This window comes from Rattus norvegicus, chromosome 1 (genome assembly GCF_021556685.1).
Source record: "Rattus norvegicus strain SHRSP/BbbUtx chromosome 1, alternate assembly SHRSP_T2T, whole genome shotgun sequence".
NCBI classification, from domain to species: Eukaryota; Metazoa; Chordata; class Mammalia; order Rodentia; family Muridae; genus Rattus; species Rattus norvegicus.
Genome location: NC_141534.1, coordinates 72,166,051 through 72,186,199, shown reverse-complemented (window position 1 = coordinate 72,186,199; position 20,149 = coordinate 72,166,051). Strand labels below are relative to the sequence as shown.

At 38.6% G+C, this 20,149-nt stretch overlaps 2 protein-coding genes across 6 annotated transcripts in view; both read right to left on the bottom strand.

Annotated features, from left to right (window-relative positions):
• Positions 1 to 2,610: 2,610 nt before the first annotated feature.
• Zfp51l1 (zinc finger protein 51 like 1) lies at positions 2,611 to 18,488 on the bottom strand. 5 transcript variants are annotated; one of them, NM_001401954.1, is given in 6 exon segments: positions 4,722 to 7,429; positions 9,556 to 9,682; positions 11,454 to 11,545; positions 13,508 to 13,616; positions 16,020 to 16,101; positions 18,323 to 18,486. In NM_001401954.1, coding segments are annotated over 3 exon segments (2,175 nt in total). In that variant the 5' UTR covers positions 11,484 to 11,545; positions 13,508 to 13,616; positions 16,020 to 16,101; positions 18,323 to 18,486; the 3' UTR covers positions 4,722 to 5,411.
• The window catches only part of Zfp948 (zinc finger protein 948), a 99,464-nt gene continuing 97,637 nt past the window's right edge, over positions 18,323 to 20,149 (bottom strand). Inside the window, exon 6 of the mRNA XM_087605625.1 lies at positions 18,323 to 19,203. Coding sequence (XP_087461751.1) covers positions 19,198 to 19,203 — 6 coding nt within the window. The 3' untranslated portion in view covers positions 18,323 to 19,197. The remainder of the gene's footprint in view (positions 19,204 to 20,149) is intronic.

The window sequence follows — 20,149 nt, the reverse complement described above, 5'->3', positions numbered from 1 at the left end:
TATTGAAAACGGTAAGGGGAGATGCCAAGTAACATATAAAGGGAGACCCATCAGAATTACACCAGGCTACTCAACAAAGACTCTAGAAGCCAGAAGATCCTGGGCAGATGTCTCAGAGAAGAAAAATGACAGCCAAAGCTACTATACACACCAAAAATATCAATTGCCATAGAGAGAGAAATCAAGTATTCTATGAAAAAAAAATTTAAACAGTATCTTTCCACAAATCCAGCCCTAAAGAGGATAATAGAAGGAAAATTCCAACACCAAGAGGAAAACTATACCCTAGAAAGAAATTAACTTCAAAATAAACCCAAAAGAAGAGAACCACACAAGCATAATTCCACCTCTGACAACAAAAATAAGAGGAAGCAACAATCATTGGTTCTTAATATCCCTCAATATCAATGGACTCAATTCACCAATAAAAAGAGACAGACTAACAAACTGAATATGTAAACAGGACCCAGCATTTTTCTGCATATAGAAAACACACTTCAGTGACAAACACAGACATTACTTCAAAGTAAAAGGATGGAAATATATTTAGAAACAAGCTGAAATAGCAATTCTAGTATCCAACAAAACAGACTTTCAACCAAAAGTTACCAAAAAAGATGGGGAAGAACACTACATACTCATCAAAGGAAAAATTCACTATTAGGAACTCTCAATTCTGACCATCTATGTCCCAAATGCACGGGTACCCACATTTGAAAAAAAAATTTACTGTAGCTCAAAGCAAACATTTAACCTCAAACAATAACAGTAGCAGACCTGAACACCCTACTCTTACCAATGAGCAGATCATGGATACAGAAACAAACAGAGACATAGTGAAACTAATATCAGTTATGAAACAAATGGAATTAACAGCTAACTACAGAACATCCTAAAACAAAAGAATACACCATCCTCTCAGCATCTAATGGCACCTTCTTCAAAATTGATGATACAATCAGATACAAAACAAGCCCCAAACAATACAAGAAGATTGAAATAATCCCATGCATCCTATCAAATCATCAAAGAGTAAGGCTAGTCTTCAACAACAACAAAAACAACAGGAAGCCCACATACACAACTAAACAACTATCTACTCAGTGATAACTTGGTCAGGGAAGAAACAGAGATTAAACACTTCTTAGAATTTAATGAAAATGAAGGCACAACATACCCAAATGTATGACACCATGAAAGAAGTGCAAAGAGGAAAACTCATAGCTCTGAGTACTTTCATAAAGAAATTGGAAAGAGCATACTGTAGCAGCTTAACACCACATCTGAAAGTTCTGGAACAAAAAGAAGCAAATACACCCAAGAGGACTAGATGGCAGGAAATAATCAAACTCAGGACTGAAATCAACTAAGTAGAAACAAAAAGAACTATACAAAGAATCAACAAAACCAGGACCTGTTTCTTTGAGAAAATCAACAAGATATATAACTGCTTAGCCATATTAACCAGAGGGCACAGATATCCAAATTAACAAAATCAGAAATGAAAAGGGAGCCATAAGAAAAACCAAGGAAATACAAAAAAACAAACAAACAAAAAAACCAAAACCCATCATATCCTATTACAAAAGCCAGTACTCAACAAAACTGGAAAATCTAGATGAAATGGATGATTTTCTAGACAGATACCAGATACCAAAGTTAAATCAGGACAGATAAAGCATCTGAACAGTCTCATAACCCCAAAGGGAATAGAAGCAGTCATTAAAAGTCTCCCAACCAAAAAATCTCCAGGACCAGATGATTTTAGTGAAGAATTCCATCAGACCTTCCAAAAAGACCTAATACCAATATTTCTCAAACTATTTCATAAAATAGAAACAGAAGGAACACTATCCAATACATTCTATGAAGCCCAGTTACACTTATACCTAAACCACACAAATACCCAACAAAGAAAGAGAACTTCAGACCAATTTCCTCATGAGTATTGATGTAAAAATACTCAATAAAATTCTTGCAAACTGAATCCAAGAACACATCGAAATGGTCATTCACCATGATCAAGTAGGGTTCATCTCAATGGTGCAGGAATGGTTCATATATGGAACCCCATCAATGTAATCCACTATATAAACAAACTCAAAGGGAAAAACCACATGATCATCTCATTAGATGCTGAAAATATCTTTGACAAAATGCAACAATCCTTCATGCTAAAAGTATTGGAGAGATCAGGAATTCAAGGTCCATACATAAATATAATAAAAGCAATATACAGCGAGCCAATAGCCCACATCAAACTAAATGGAGAGAAACTTCAATACTACTAAAATTGGGGACATGGCTGTCCACTCTATGGTATCTTCTAGGCCTAAGATTCTCTCTTCTGTCTCTTGTATTCTGTTGGTGATGCTTGTGTCTATTGCTCCTGATCTCTTTCCTATGTTTTCTATCTCCAGGGTTGTCTCCCTTTGTGATTTTCTTATTGTTTCAATTTCCAGCTTTAGATTCTGGATGGTTTTTGATCAATTCCTTCACCCATTTGGTTGTGTTTTCCTGTAATTCTTTAAGGGATTTTTGTGTCTCCTCTTTAAGGGCTTCTACTTGTTTACCTGTGTTCTCCTGTATTTAAGAGACTTATGTATGATCTTTTATTTTCTTGTCTCAAGTTTATTTGTAAAAATAGCATAGGACACTGGTCATCTGCAAATAGTGTGTAAATAGGTGTGTCACAGCAGTCCATCTGTCTTCACACTAGCAGGAGCCTTTTCTATAGGGTCTTCACAGGGGCCTGGGCACCTTTGGGAGCCTAGGCTGGAGCTGAAGCCTAGGCCTTAGCTTGAACTTTGGGCTTTGTTTGGCAGAGCCTACAACCCTTGGCCATGTGGCTTTGAATCTTCTTTCCAAGCTTGGGGTGATTGATGAAAGCCAGATGGCTGAGTTTGCAGCTGGGACCCTTTGGCATCTTGGCCTTGATGGCCTGAGGCTTCACAAGAGCCTTGATGGCCTCTGCTCATGCCTTTCCATTGTTGGCCTGTGAATTCTTCAGGTCTTTCTTGTTGTGCTTCTTGGCAAAGCGTATGTTCCTCAGAAATTTGGGGTCAATCTCCTTAAGAGATTCGTGTTTTTGTGACCAGGGTTACTTGATACCATTTCTGTGCTATTTGCGGGACTGGTTGTGTGTGGTGTTGTTCTTGTACTTGGCTATGTCTGCATGGTAATCCGCGGCTCCCACAGCACCTGGGACTGGAAGAGAAAGAGTGATTTATGATCTTCTTAAAGTCCTCTATCATCATCATGAGATGAAGTTTTTAAATCCACATCTTGCTTTTCTGGTGTGTTGGGATACCCAGTATTTGCTCTGGTGAGAGAATTGGGTTCTGATGACACCAAGTTGTCTTGGTTTCTGTCACGTATGTTCTTGTACTTGCCTCTCACCATCTGGTTATCTGGTGTTAGCTGCATGCATGTCTGGAGGCCACACCTATTTAAACCACCACAAGAGGCCTGGAATCAATTCAGATATCCATTAGCTGACACATGGGAAATGAAAATGTGATATGTATCTACAGAAGCTGATACATTACTCAGTTGAAAATAAAAATAGAAGCGTGACCTCTGGATGTATAAGTAGGTAACTAGAATTTATGGTGAGTTCTGAATCCTGATCCCCAACAGTCAAACAGCATGTTTTCTCTTATATGTGGGTCTTAGCTTCAAAGTTTGTGTTTATTCAGGTAAGATTGCATGTAGAAGACTGCATGGTAGAAACAGACCAGTAGAAGGGATGTAGAAAGCAAGAATAGTGGATTATGGGTGATATGAAATTATAAAGTGGAGATATTGGGGGAAGAATGGTTCAAATATGTAGTAGTGGGGAGGAGAGGAGCTCCTGAAAGGTCAACACAAATGAGATGCCTATAGTGAACCTGTCTCTTGATTAGATTTGAAGCCTATCCATAGAGTAAAATTCATACCATGGCTAAAAACTAAGGCTAGGGTAGTGTAGGTCCAAGGACAGAACTTATTGAAAGGTTGCTAGTGATCACACTGTTAGTTTGCCACCTAAATATTCATGTCCAGTTTCTACAACTCTCCATCTTGGTGAAAGAAGCCTCCTCTTACAGCAGGCAGTGGATAATACAGAGACTTGCAACTGCTCAGGTTCTAAGAACAAGCAACCCTGTAAGATTTGGGCGATTACCAGTTCATAATGTTTGATGAGGGTCCCTGAGTCACTTTTACGTCTTTGACAGTGGACTGGCTGTTAATGGCAGTTATATGATTTTAATTTACAACATTTGTTAATACTTCCAAATTTTTCTTTAGTCATGTAAAATGAATTTGTGTGCCCTCAGAGATTTTTTTCTTGAGACAGCTGATCTTGAACTCAGATATCCGTTTGCTTATGCCTGCAGGGTGCTGGGAGTAAAGGCCTGCACCATCAGGCCCAGAACCCATGCTAATTTGGGAGTTATGTATAAGCATGCCCATGATGTTGCATGCACAGCTTATATATCTCTTTATAGTTTCTTACCTTGCTGTTTGTAAGGTTTGACTCTAGTATAAAGATTTTGAAGATGAATGAAAAGATGAGACTTTATTTGAGTTGTGTGTGTGTGTGTGTTTGTGTATGTGTGTGTGCTTTCTATATGATGAATTTCATGTCAGCAATTTCAGCACTAGGTAAAGCTTTGTCAAATTCAATGCATTTTGGGGGATGTAATTCCCAATGAAGAGCAAGACATGGACACTACATATATATAGTATAGCTTTATACGGTTTCTCAGAAAGATGAACTTTGTGATATACAGCACAATTAGAGGTCTTTGTCACATTTTTAATGTTATTACATTTTGTCATTATTATATTTTGAGACAGGGTTTATGTAGTTCTGCCTGTCCTTGAATTATCAGGACACCCTTGAATTCACAGATATCTTCTTGCCTTTGTTAACTGAGTGCTGGGACTAAATGGTGTGCACAAACTTGCATGGAATTAAAATCTCATTATGAATCTTTTTGGATTATGAACAAGATGTTTTAATTGTGACTCTTCCTAAGGAGTAGAGAGATAGATTAGTAGGTAAAAGCAAAGGCTTTTCTTTTAGAGGACTGGGGATCAATTCCCAGTAGACACATAGACACAACTGTCTATAACTCCAGCTTCAGGGGATTTCTTGCCAGCTTCTGGCCTCCATGGGCACTATGAATACATGTAGTGCAGTGATACAAGCACAAAAGAAACTATACCCTCACATACAAACTCACACAGAGGAAGAGGGAGGGGGAGGGGGAACTTTTCACACAACATTTGCAAAATTTTAACTAAAACTCTCATCCTTTCTAAGATTTAAAACTTCATTAAAAACATTCACAAGTTTCTCATCCTCATGTATAAAGTATAATGTTAGGATTTGTGAGCTGAGAAAATATTGGATAACTGCTATGTCACATTATCAATTGATTTACATTGGTATGTTTCTCTGCAGTATGAACTTTCTGATGTCTTCTAAGATTTGAAAGGTGGATAAAGGATTTGTCACAGTCTTTACATTTGTAAGGTTTGTCTCCAGTATGAATTTTCTGATGTGCTCTAAGGTAGGAGCACCTAGTAAAAGATTTGTCACAGTCTTTGCATTTGTAAGGCTTCTCTCCAGTATGAACTCTCTGATGTGCTCTAAGGTTTGAGTTCTGAGTAAAGGACTTGTCACATTCCATACATTTGTAAGGTTTCTCTCCAGTATGAAGCTTCTGATGTCTTTTGAGATTTGAAATCTGGTTAAATGATATGTCACAGTCTTTGCATTTGTAAGGTTTCTCTCCAGTATGAATTTCCTGATGTATTCTAAGACTAGAAATCCGGAGAAAGGATATGTCACAGTCTTTGCATTTGTAAGGTTTTTCTCCAGTATGAATTTTTTGATGTGCTCTAAGATATGAGCACCGAGTAAAAGATCTGTCACATTCCTTACAACTGTAAGGTCTCTCTCCAGTATGAACTCTGTGATGTGTTCTAAGATGTGAGTCCTGAGTAAACGATTTGTTACATTCCCTACATTTGTAAGGTTTCTCTCCAGTATGAATTTTCTGATGTGTCCTAAGAGTCGAGCATGTAGTAAAAGATTTGCCACATTCCTTACATACGTAAGGTCTCTCTCCAGTGTGAACTCTGAGATGACTTCTGAGATATGAATGCTGGCTAAAAGATTTGCTACATTCTCCACATTTGTAAGTTTTTTCTCCAGTATGAAGTTTCTGATGTTCTTTAAGAGTTGAACACTCAGTAAAAGATTTGTCACAGTCCTTACATTTGTAAGGTCTCTCTCCAGTATGAACACTCTGATGTCTTCGAAGATGTGAGTTATGAGTAAAGGATTTGTCACATTCCCTACATTTGTAAGGTTTCTCTCCAGTATGAATTTTCTGGTGAGTCTTAAGAGTTGAATTTACAGTAAAGGATTTGTCACATACCTCACATTTGTAAGGCTTTTCACCAGTATGGATTCTGTAATGCCTTTTAAGATGTGATAATTCAATGAAGGACTTACCACATTCTTTGCATTCATAATATATCTCTGGAGAATGAGTTTTCTGATGCCACCTTAATGATGCATAGTGGGTAAAGGATCTGCCACACTCATTGCACTTGTAAGGCTTCTCTCCAGTATGGAGTCTGTAATGTTTTCTAAAGTGTGAAAGCTGATGAAACTCCCTGCCACATTCTGGACAACTACAATGTTCCTCAGAAGTATGGATTTTCTGATGTGTCCTAAAACTGGAAGAATGGGCAAAGGATTTGTCACATTGCTTACATTTGTAAGGCTTCTCTCCAGTATGCATTTTCTGATGGCTTTTAAGTACAGAGGTTTGACGAAATGATTTTCCACACTCTTTGCATTTGTAAGGTTTCTCCCCAGTATGAAGTCTTTGATGTATTTTAAGATTTGCACACTGGTTATAGGATTTGTCACAAATGGTACACTTGTAAGGCTTCTTTCCAGTATGAATTCTCTGGTGTTTAATGAGCCTTGAGGAGGTACTGAAGCATTTACCACATTTTCCACATTTGTGTGGTTTCTCTTCAAGGTAGAGTGATTGTTGCATGAGATTATATGTACAGTTGAAATAGTCATTATATTCTTCCTCTCTGTGCTTTTTATTTGCGGTGTAGAGTCTATCATCTTGAATAATGCTGGAACACACATTTAAAGATCTCTCACAGTCTTCAGATTTGCAAGGTTCTTCTCCAGTGCGTGTGCTTTTATGTTGATCTGGCTCTGATGAGTCAACAGAGGCATCCCTGTCCTTACAGCATCTGTAGTTATTAGAGGTTTCTGCAGTCTCACCTCTTTTATAAAGTGCACAATGTGGGGAATCATGAAGCATTTCACTAAGCTCATTACACTGACAAGAGTCCTTTTTAGTCTTCACATGTTGATGGACAGTATCACATATGCAGTAGTTCTCTGAAAAATGAATAAAAGTCAGATTAATAGGGCTTGTTTCATGATCAAACACTTTAAAAATGACCGACTTCCTAAAGATTCTCCCTTAAAATAAGTCAACCAGCAGATGTTTTTCTTCTACTGTAATTTTATATATACCCACAAACACAGTGTGTCAGCCTTCAAGGGTCTGTGATTTATAATAGCTATTTGATCTTTATGAAAAAGTCTAATGGCTCAAGATGGATCAAATAATCGAGGAATCAATAATTAATTTTGGGATGGAGCTCACTGGTTATATTTAGAATACATGTCTCTATTTTTAAATTCTTTATTTCAGAAATTGATGAGGAAGAGTTTAATCCAATCCCAGGTTCACAGAATTTGTGAATACATTTAGTAGAGCAATGAAAAGCTGTTGTTCAGCAGACCCAAGTCTGTGTAATATGAATGGCTTACTTAAAAGCATCAAACATTATTTTTTCCTTTGGCAAAAATAATGTTTCCTCTGTGAACTGTCCCTGGCTGTCCTGGACTGACTTTGTAGTCCAGGCTGACCTCAAATTCATAGAGATCCACTTGCCCCTGCCTCCCAAGTACTGGGATTAAAGTCATGTACCACCACACCCAGCAAAGGGTCTTTGTTTTTTTCTCTGAAAGACAAACTAGATTTCTCCAAAGCAACAGAAGCAAAGTAATCATTTTGACAAATATCAGAGGATCTTAGATTATTTAAGGCAGGGCAAGCAGTGAAGAGCTATTGCATATTTCTTTCCTCCACTCTCTGAGCTCCACACACTGCTGTGTTTCCTAACTTCCTTATATGGTCATTCTCAAGCCTAATCTGCACTAACTCGTAAGATCATTTTTCTTGAAGGATGTCTGTGTATCCTCCACTGGAATGAAAATGATTCACATCACATGAAGACATACAAGCAAGCAAGGCAATTACAAAATAATCCTACTTCATAGACTCACATTAGACATATAATTTGAAAAATTATTCCAATCGCATGGTCAGCAAAGTTAAATTATACTAGTATAACTGCATTTTATACTAGTATTACCTCACCATAATTCAGGTGTAGTAAGGCACAGCATCTTCTTTTTTCATTTTAATATTTTTATTGAAATAAAAATTTAAAGGTCAACAATAATATCATTTGTTAGAACAAAGCCTGGTAATGCATACCTAGAGCCCCTGTCCTTGGGAAGCTGAATTGGGAGGTTTGAGGGTTTGTGGCCAGCCTGGGCCACATAAAGAAGTCAAGACCAAGTTGGGATAGAGAGGTCTTATCTCAAAGAAAGAAAACAAAGTACCACGTGGGTTGAGCAGTCACCCAGGTATAGGCCATATGAAATAGTATTAAGTAGCCTAGAGTGGTTTGTCAGAGAACCCCAGGGATCCATGTCTTCTACCAGTTACAACAGGTAGGATGCATTCTGGGGTCAGGACAATGCTAGGCTAAATGATTGGTAATGATTTCAAGTAGAATTGAATATAGCAAAGTATTTTCAGTTCTTGCTTTCCCTTTCCCTTTAATCCTTCACTCTTGCCTGCTGCCTCACTAGCTCACCCTATTTGTAGCTCATCTCTCCTCTCCACATTCCAGTGCAATCTAATTTTTTCCAGAAAGGTGACCAGGCCTACCTTACAATAGTCCAAGTGTTCTATGAATAGCCCATGACCCATGCTAGAAATTTTAAGGAAGAATACAGGCATCTAACATAGTACTCTGAGCAGTACTTGAAGAGAACACAAAGTAGAAGAATCTAGGAATGGATTCCCCTTTGCTATTTCCTGTCAGGATCTTCAGCACATTAAGGGAGAATTTTTAATTCACTTAGTTGAATTTTTTTCTCACAATTAAAACCATGTAATTACAATGATAGACACTGAGCTGTAGACATGGGTTAAATATTATATGATACTATGTTTCTGAATTCATTCTGGAAACCAAATGAAGGGTGCATGATACCTCTAGAACGAAAATGGAATGAATAAATCATATACCATCAAAAAGTTCCCTTCTACTATTAAACTTTCTTGTCTCATGTTGGTTCCAAACAGCTTAACAGAGTTTAGTACCATAAAATCAATATATAGAAAGAAGAGGTGGGAAGTTTTACAAGCAAAATATTCTCACCAACGGAGACCAGGTTGCTGTAATTCTCCAACATCACATCAATGTACAAAGCCCTCTGAGCAGAGTCCAGGCATTCCCACTCCTCTTGAGGGAAGTCAACAGCCACATCCCCAAATGTCAACAGACACTGAAACAAAAATTCACAGTGTGATCATGTGATGCTTGGCATAGTGCTTTTCTGGAAACAAGGAGAAGGTATGTAGATGAGCGAAGACCATTTCTCAAAGAAATGATTTTCATTCTATAGAGTGATACTCACTCTATAATGAATGCTTTACCTCTGTGAAAACAGGATAACACAATAGTCCCACAATCATGTCCATAAAACAGAACACACAGTTGAGGTCTGGACATGATTATCTATCTGTTATGGACACTTTATGTCCCTCAGGATCACAGTGTACATGTGTCAGAATGATAATTCATGATGAGGACATGTGCTTTAAAATGCTATACCTGATGATTATGCTAGACTCCTGATACTGAATTAATCCTGTCTGTACTTGGGCCTTATACAGAAGCACAGGAACTAACTAACCCCAAGTAAACTGATGAGAAGACGTGTGTGTGTGTGTGTGTGTGTGTGTGTGTGTGTGTGTGTGTGTGTGTGTGTGCGTTTGTGTGTGTATGAACAGTTTCTGTCCATCAAAGGGAACAGTCAGCAGGGTACACAGACACCCACAGAAGGCGAGAAAATCTATACTAGTGACACTCATATCTGTAATTTACGAAGAATTACAGAAATTAAATACCAAAACTGCCAATCAATAATGGGCAAAGGATATGAATAGACACCTTGGAGAAGACAGAAAGCCAAATGGTCGTCGGTCAATACATATGGCAAAAAGTGTCCAGGATTCCTAAAATGCTATCAGAGAAATACAAACTAAAAGAACTTTAAAATACTGTCTCACGACCAGCAGAATGGCTGTAATCAACTCCACTCACAAGTTAGAGAGGATGTAGAGAGAAAGGAAGCCTTTTTCACTATTAGTGTGTGTGTGTGTGTGAGTGTGTGTGTGTGTGTAAAAGAAAGAGGGGTACACATTAATGCACTGAAACAGAAATCATTTTGAAGAGTATTCAAAAAATAAAGATAAAATTAATGGCTCTGAAATTTCATTCCTGGGAATATACCTAGAGAACTCTATACTCCACTCTAGATATAGTTACACCCAATGTTTAATGGTGCTTTCTTCACCATTGCAAAGAACTATAACTAACCTGACTGTCTATCACCACATGAATGCATAATAAAAATGTTACTCATATAAAATGGAAATCTATTCAGGTGAAGAGAAAATGTAATAATAATTTGTAGGAAAATAACTGAACTTAGAATGTGTACTATTGAGTGAGGTCATACACTTTCCGAAAGAAGAAACCATATCTTTCCTCATATGTAGAATCTACACAGTAATATTTGCTTATGGAAACCATGTACATGTGGGCACAAAAGAACTTGGAGAAAAGAGAACAAGAAAGTTTAAAAATCAGGGTTTGAGACAGGACTGGACGCAGGTAATGACCACCAGTTATGAAAAAAAGATAACACTAATGCTTTTCTAGTTCTAATTCACATATTTTTTGTAATGTCACATGGTTTTCTTTGTTTTGTTTTGTTTTTTGGTGGTGGATAAGTACATCAAAATATATCAGATATTGAAACTATTAAATCAAATGAGTCTTCAGAGTTTTTGTTCCCAGTGATTAATTTAACCATGTAAAAGTTCATTTAGTTGTACAGACATTGGGTCTGGTTGGTTTCAGTGTGTGATTTTGTTTGTGTGTTTCCAATGTGTTTTATAATAAAAAAAATTATCAAAAGCAGAAAATTAAAGGCTTGCAATACCTGAAAATATGACATTTCTAGAAAAGAAGTAAACATGATCACTGACCTGGGACATGTTTACGGGAGAATGAGCCATTTCTTTCTGTTTCTCTTCTTTGGGTTTGTCTTTCAGGAGCAATGAGTAGATGACCTGCTGCCCTTTCACATCAAAGGGTCAAAAAGAAAAATCAGAAATCAATACTGAAATGTATTAAAGAATAGTGTCAAACCACATAAAAAGATTCAAACAGCAGAATACTATGAGGTGTCTTGTCAATGATCCCCAAAGTAGAACAACATAGGACCATATCTGAAGCTTGGAGCGAAAGTTACTGTCAATCATATTGCTGCATGCAGAAAAAAAGTCTCTTTTAACTGATGGCGAGATATAAGTGCATATTAAGATAATCTAAATTAACACAATTCATTTCACTAAAGCAACCCAGTACATAATAAATTACCCGAAAATATGCACAAAAGAAATAGATAAATAGCCATGAAAACATGGGAATAATAAATTTTATGTGGAAAAGAGAAAAATACAGGAAAACTAGAAAGCAATCATCCATGAGCAAGACAGCAAGAATATTGATTCTCATAGAGAAAGAAAAAGAAAAGTACCAATAATCCAGACAACAATAACATAAATAACAAAAGCATTGGGAATAAAACCCATGAACAAAAAATGTAGCCACTGTGAGTATCAATATGGAGAATCTTCAGTTAAATAAACAAACCCTCAAGTTAAATAAATCTAGCATGAGACATAGTACTTCTACTCCTTTGCATATGCTCAAAGGAATCAATGTCTTACTCCACAGATGACATGCTCACCCATGGTCATTGTTGCTCTACTCATAACAGCTTCAAAAAGGGAAACAACGTAAATGGCCTTCGATGACCAAATGGATAGTGAAAATGTGGTGCATATACACTATGGAATATTATTGAGCTGTAAAGAAAATTAAAGTTCTGCAGGTAAATAGATGGACTTATAAAAAATCATAGTGAGTGGAGTAACCCAGACCCAGAAGGACAGGCATTGTATGTTCTCTCTCATAGGAAGTTCCTAGCTCCAAAACATCTGACGTGAGTTCACAATCTGAAGTACCTGCAGTAACCAGCAAAGTAAAAACGGATCATGATGGGAATATGGAGGGAAAATTAGAGGGGAGTAACAGGGAACAAATAATCAAAAAGGGAAAATAAAATAACGGTGGAACAGATTTAACTATGGAGAAGAGACAGATAGGACTTCTGTTTTAGTTAAGGTTTTACTGCTGTGAGGAGACACCATGACCAATGCAACTCTTAAGAGGACAACATTTAATTAGGGCTGGCTTACACATTCAGAGGTTCAGTCCATTATAATCAAGGTGAGAGTACTGTCCCAGTGTCCAGGCAGGCATGGTACAGGAGGAGCTAAGAGTTCTACTCTTCATCTGAAGGCAGCTAGGAGAGGAATGGCTTCTAGGCAGCTAGGATGAAGGTTTTAAAGCCCAAGCCCCCAGGGGCACACCTACTCCAATAAGGTCACACCTATTCTAACAAGGCCACACTTCCAAAAAGTGCCACTCCCTGTTTCAACTATATATAAACCATCACAACCCAGAAGGACAATAAAAAAAAAGTAAAAATATCTAAAAAGTCATAAAGAATCATACTATTATCCACCCACCAATAATACACGTCTGTGGACACATATATATTTAGAGTATAAATGAAAATTTCTCATCTGGACTGATAATGCTCCTCATAAGGGCCATAGATTTTCTAACAAAACCAATACCATTCACGAAAAACTTGCTTTGAAGTTGTTGGTCTCTGTCCAAGAGAGTGCCAATACATTATGGGCTATTGCTGTTACTCATGGTTGCTTCCAAGAGGCAAAAGGTGATTCCCTATTGTTGAAGATGACATGCACTTCAGACAGAGAACCTTAAGATGGATTGAATCTTAAGGCATCCTCCCTGGGGACTGGCTTTCATGGTATAAGAAAGCAACATGCAAGCTTCCAAAGGAGGGAGCAACCAAGCCTCCTATCCAGCTATGGCACCTATGAAGCACAACAATGATCTGCACTGCACAATAACTCCAAGGGCTCAAGAATGGCCCACATACCTCGGTGGCAACCACAGCTTCTAATTGGAATTAAGATGTCAACAAGAGAGAAATCACACCAGGTACTGGAATCCTAGCCACATTTCCCAAGGCTAATTAGGTCATGGATCTTGGAGGAGAACATACAAAAATGCTTTACTAAATCAGCACAATCCCAAACAGCATTCTAAATATTTATCTTACTGCACACTACTAAATGTAATCCTCACTTTCATTAAGAAAAGTTCTTTTAGCAATACATGAAGAACATTACAGAAAATTGCTATCAGTCAAAATGCAGAGCTGTGATGCTCGGTCCCAGTTGACACATAAAGTAACACAACTCCTGCACTAAGTCTCAGGCATCACTGAGCAAGAGGGGGGATATTGTAAGAGACAGAAGAATAGAGGTTTGCTGTGACATTGTGTCTCCTAGAAATGTCAGAGAAGCTACTTGTATAAAACCATACAAATTTAGCTACCAGAACATGAACAGAACAAGGATAACACCAAGAGACATGTTAAGGTGGAAGGGATAAAGCTCACTAGACGTCAGCCTTAGTCAAGCACTAATGAATTCTGAGAGCTGGAGAAATAGTCCCCAGAGGACAGTATACCATATGGTTTTCCAAGGGTTCATTCCTGAAAATACACAAATTGAGAGTAGGTAGTAATGTTATATTTAAGACTATTAAAAAAAAGAACAATAAAAGAAAAACTTACTAAAAATAGCAAATGCCTATGTAAGGTAAAGCTTTTTGATTATATAAATTAAAAAAATAAAATCAACCAAAATAGCTATATATCATCTTCTATAATTGCTACTCACATACATGAAATTTAATAGGGGTCTAGGGAAATGGTTTGATGGTTCTGAGCAAATGTTACTCTTTTAGAGACCTTTTAAAAAAACTAAATATTAATAATTAGTAAAAACAAACATACAAAGAATGGAAGAAGGATGAGGAGGAAGAGGAGATTAGAAGGAAGAAGAAGGAAAAGGGAAGGAAGGAGGGAGAGAGGGTGAGAGGGAAAACAAAATTTAAAATCCCTCAGTGAACTATCCAAGCTTATGAAATGTCTGTACAATGAAAACTATGATTTGCTAAAGGAACTGAAGAATCTAACAAAAACATGGAAAGATGTTTCACTCAGACAAAATGGGACATAAGACTGGAAAATTTGCAGGATCTCTGGAATTGGTTTATGTGGCAGTTCAAACTCTATTATGACACTTAAACTTCCCATGATACATTTCACAGAAACAGTGAAGAAAAGCCTAGAATTTGTACTAATGCACAAATTCCTTGGGTACAGAACAACCCAAGGAAAATGTTACAATGCTTGAGCACAATGCAAGAGCAGCAGATCCAAGAACCTGCTAATGAATGTCACCAAATAACACAAATACTGGCTGCAGACTAGATAGCTTCTTCTTGAAATGTAAATAGATAATATTCCTTAAGCTAAACATGTAAATAGGTAGCAACATTCAAAAAATGACAGCAGATTAAAAGATATATTTTCTACAAAATATTTACTTCGTATCCAAAGATACAAAATACTGAGAAAGAAGGAATTTCCTTTCAATGCCATGCATCTGGAAAGCAGTAAAGATCAATGATCATAATCACACCAGTGACAAAAAAAAATCAAGACAAAAGTATTAAAATACAAAATAAAGACTTTTCCCAAATGGTATAATGGTCCATTTGCTAGAAAGTCCTTGATCAACATGGGAGCATGTCACAAAACCCAGAGTGCAGACATTTACAGCAGAATACACAAAACATGTGAAAACTGGCGCCTTGCCTCATGTGCTTCTCAAACATGAGAAGACAACCTAGAAGGAGGTTTGTCTTCTCTAAGACTCCAAGCTATTCCTATTAAATCCCATTTGTTTATTTTATTGAAAACAATCCTGAAAGTATCAAGGAACAGCACAGAGTTAGAAAACGCTAAGAGGATCACACCTAGAGCTGATCTCACAGTTTATTACAATCACAGCAATGGAAACCACTTGGGATTGTCATGACAACAGACAATAGGAGTTGTCAAAGGGAAGACAGGATGGGTCTACAAATAGAGCTTCTGATTTTTATTAAAAGTCTGTTGGCATTATTTTTAGGAATGGACAAATTTAACAATAAAAAAGTAGAGAATGTGCTAGAATACCAAAAACTCAAAAATTCTGAAAATAATAAATAAACCTAGATGTATTAATTTTCATCACTTTATAATACATGAAAATCACTGAAATGAAAACCATTGAATATTGGTATGTAGACCTGACCAGTGATGTGCATGGAATTAGGATAGCATCGTTCACATGCATAGTCAAATAAATTTTATTTGCCTCCTAGTATCAATTCTTGGGTAGAAAGAATTGTAAGACAATCCTGAGGAGATTTTTTCTCAGTGGAAGTCTCCAGAACTATTCTTAGTTAAACAGAATGTGGCAAAACTGACTTCATGTCCCACTTCCACATTCACTTGAACCCCTTGCCATCCCTTCATCAATCGGGCAACATACCTTGATCCTTAGCTACTGTCTTTGGTCTTCTAGGGAGCTTGTTCTGCTCCACGGGTGGGCAGGTCTGGGTGATCAGTGAGCTCTGCACATGAGAAAGAGATTCTTCAGCAAACACATGCATTTCTAGCACAGTACTGTGCTAGGGGCAGTCTCATGTTAGATTAAAAGTAACCATACTTCAGTCTCATGTTAGATCAAAGCAACCATACTTAAGCCTGCACCTGCAGTTCTGCTTGAATTAAAAATATAGATCTAAATCTTGTCGTTGGGTCGCTTAGCGCTAGTGGTTAGGTCACTTAGCAACCCTCCCTGTACTGTTCCTCCTGCCCACCGATTTACCCAGCCAACATCCTGGTCATTGAGCCCAGCGCATTCATTTGTGGTTATCTAACCCCACCCCACATCCTGCTTCTACCAGTATAACTTCTGCCTGAGAAAAATTAAAAATTTTCAGCTTGATCAGACCTCCTGTCTTGCTGTCCGTTCTTTGCATCTTTTGTCCCCCATTCTCTCCTAGGTGGTCCCCAGGCCCTGTCAACTGCCCTGCGGGACCGGGCAACTGCACTGTGCTCGGGATCCCCCAATTCTCATGCAGTGTCAGAATACTGAAAATATTTAAAGGCGTTTGCAGTTAATGTAACGTGCACCTCACTTCTTTTTTTTTTTTTTTTCAGGTCTATGTTTTGTTGTTGTTTTTGTTTTTGTTTTTCCTTTTTTTTTCTTTATTAACTTGAGTATTTCTTATTTACATTTCGATCATTATTCCCTTTCCCGGTTTCCGGGCCAACATCCCCCTAACCCTTCCCCCTCCCCTTCTCTATTGGTGTTCCCCTCCCCATCCTCCCCCCATTACCTCCCTCCCCCCAACAATCACCTTCACTGGGGGTTCAATCTTGGCAGGACCAAGGGCTTCCCCTTCCACTGGTGATCTTACTAGGCTATTCATTGCTACCTATGAGGTCAGAGTCCAGGGTCAGACCATGTATAGTCTTTGGGTAGGTGCACCTCACTTCTAATCACAGCTCAGTCAAGTCTTAGGGGCACAAATGGAACTGAATAATTGGGATGAGAATATTATTCATTAGTGAGATTCTGAATTTATTATGGACTATAAAAAGGATGGAAGCGTTACACTCTCAGAGAACTCACACTTGAAGAGTAACTCGCCTCTTCCTGAGGTGGACAAGGGAGGGTGGAAGCAAACTCTTCTCACCCACACAAAGCAGAGTGCTGTAATTGTGGGGCATCCTGTCTCTGTATAAAGCCTTCCCACATTGCCTGTCCTTCTGGGAGATGTCCACAGTCACACCAGTGGCTGTGAACTGACCACAAAATATAAAGCAGCAGTTTGAATCGTTGTCCTGGTACACACCTTCAATCCCAAATGTGGGGATTAAAGGCGTGTGCCAATACCACCTGGTTTATAATGCCCTAACTGTGAAAATACTGTGACCTATACCTTAAATTGCATACTGTGCATTTCGAGGCTCTAGGAACTCATCACAAAAACATGTTTCTCTTTTCTTTCTGTCTGTCCTGTTGTTGTTGTTGTTGTTGTTGTCGTTGTTGTTGAGACAAGAGCTCATCATGTAGCGCTAGCTATCCTCACCTCACTGTGCATACCAGGCTGGTCTCCAACTCAGTGATCTGCCTGCCTCTGCCCTCCCTCCCCCATGCTGGGGGTGTGTGCCAGCAAGCCTGGCATATTTACATCAGAATGCTGTATTTACATTACATAGTGAATGTCTCAGATGAAAACTAAAGGTGGATAAAGATTTTATTTTTAAATGTTAATGTTTAAAATCATATCTAAGAAACTCGTAAAAAATATACTTTCGGCTCTCCTGGGGTGCCAAGTCACCAAGAATGTCTGTGGGAATAACAAGGGAGTTAACGAGGATGAATGTAAATTCCAAGAGCTTTGTCCTTTTCACCTAAACAAAGAGAAATGGTTTGCAAACATCAAAAGATAAATTCGAATATTCTCCTAGAGTATTCTAAGAATATTTTGGCAATCAAATGAACAAAAAGCAAAAAAACAAACAAACAAACAAAAAAACAAATCAGGATTATTTCAGTTCATATGAGCTAAAATTTGTTGACAAGGGAAGAAATCCACAGCAGAATTTCAGAGCCAGACTCCTTATGAACAGAACTGAGCTTGGTCCCTTCCCACCCGGTTCCCTGCCCCGCGCTTCTACGACCTGGGAGGATCCAAGGCTGTAAGGAGGCGGTTCCAGTCGCTGCGCTACTGACTACCCCAGGATGCCCCGCGCGGCACCCGTGGCTGCCCAGAGTTTTACCTTCCCGGAAGTTCACCGTCTGTTCTGATCCAGGGTCTGCACTACGCGATTCCCCCACGGTGCAGGTCTGCGAGTTCTGGACATGAACAGGTCGTTGACAGTTCTGGCTTTGGCTCTCAGTACAACTAGCCAGGCCTCACTCAGCCGCTTCCCAGCTTCCGTTCACGTCACTCCTCTAACTCCTCCCACTCTGAACACTTTTCTACACCCCACACCCCTCTTAACAAACGTCCAACATTTTCACATACACTGTTTCCGGGTGAGTGGCTCCGCCCTGCGGAGACCAGTCCGTCCCATTCTGTGTCAAGCTGCCTTCCACACAGCTTAAGATGTCAGGCTGCACAGCCGCTCCACATGCTTGCTGCCAGCCTAGACCAGAAGTGGATCTGTTAGGACGCTGCACCCAGTATTTGACACACAGAGTGAGTTCTGAACCCTTCAGATCCAAGATAGCCTAACACCTCGATTTGACAACCAGCCTCTGGGCTACATACTTCATACCAAACAACAACAGGCTGTCCCATTCCAACACACAAACATGAGAAGCCAAAATCCTGAAATTTTGACTTGGGGAGAGACATTTAAAGAACTTGGGTTTTGAAATAAGTGTCTAAAGAAGTCAGAGATCAGGCTTTTTGCTAACAGCCAAGGGCAGAATTCATCCGCGGTGTACAGCTTTCACCACAAGATGGTGATCTTGTCCATTTACTAACTCAGAGAGGAGTCTATGACTCATACTTAAGGTGCTTTGAGAGAAAACAGAGAATTTCTTCCTTTATTCCTTTTTCTCTTTCTTTTTTAATGGAGTGATGAATGTAGACACTCTTGGCTGTCCCCGATGTAAGGTCTTAAAAAGTCAGCTATACCATCCATCTCTAGCTCTGGGAACAAGGAAGAAGAAAAGGTGGTTAGGAAATAAGAAAGGAAAGAGGAAGGGAAGGCTAAGACATTTCATTCTCTAGACTCCTACAACTATTGTAATCAATAATCAACAGCAGCTGTCTTTATCTGCCCTGGCCTCACACAAGACCATAATCAGTCTAAGAAAGCGAGGGTGCACTTTACCTCTTAGATGTTGGCTAGATAGATAGATTCATAGATTCTAGAAAAATCACTGCTTTAGTTGTCATCCTGTGCTGAGCAATCAGGCTCCAACACATAACTCCAAACCCACAGCCTTACAGATGGCTCTGGTTTATCTCAGTGGATCACAAGCAGTATGAATAGATATAAACACAGTAGAGTGACTGTTGGAACTGTAGACCAGTATAGTGGAGAGATAGGAGGTGAGTGCAGTTGGCAGCATTTGATGTGTGCACACAAATGCACATACACATTCTGTGTATATACATGTTTATGTGAGTATGAAATAGCTAATAACAGAAAGATTGAGGTAATTCATTCATTCATTCATTCATTCAAGACAGGATTTCTCCATGTAAACCTGTTTTCAAAGGCAATGGTTTAAATGACCACACCAGTCCATAATTCATTGCTTAGTAGCACCAGTATCTCATGGGAATCTATCTATCTATCTATCTATCTATCTATCTATCTATCTATCTATCTATCTATCGGTTTTGCAAGACAGGTTGTCCTTGAATTCGCTGAGATGAGCCTACTCTGGCTCTAATATGCTACGGTTAGTTTAGTATGAGCTAATATCAAGAGTCAGGAGTTGCCACACATTTTATGAAGATTGGTGGCTCACTGTAACTATTGGCTATAGGAGGGAATGACAGGAGTTTGCTAGACTCACTGCACAGCAGGGGCATTTAGTGCCACACCTCCCAACACCACCAGCACAAGGCTAACATCAGTCCCCAG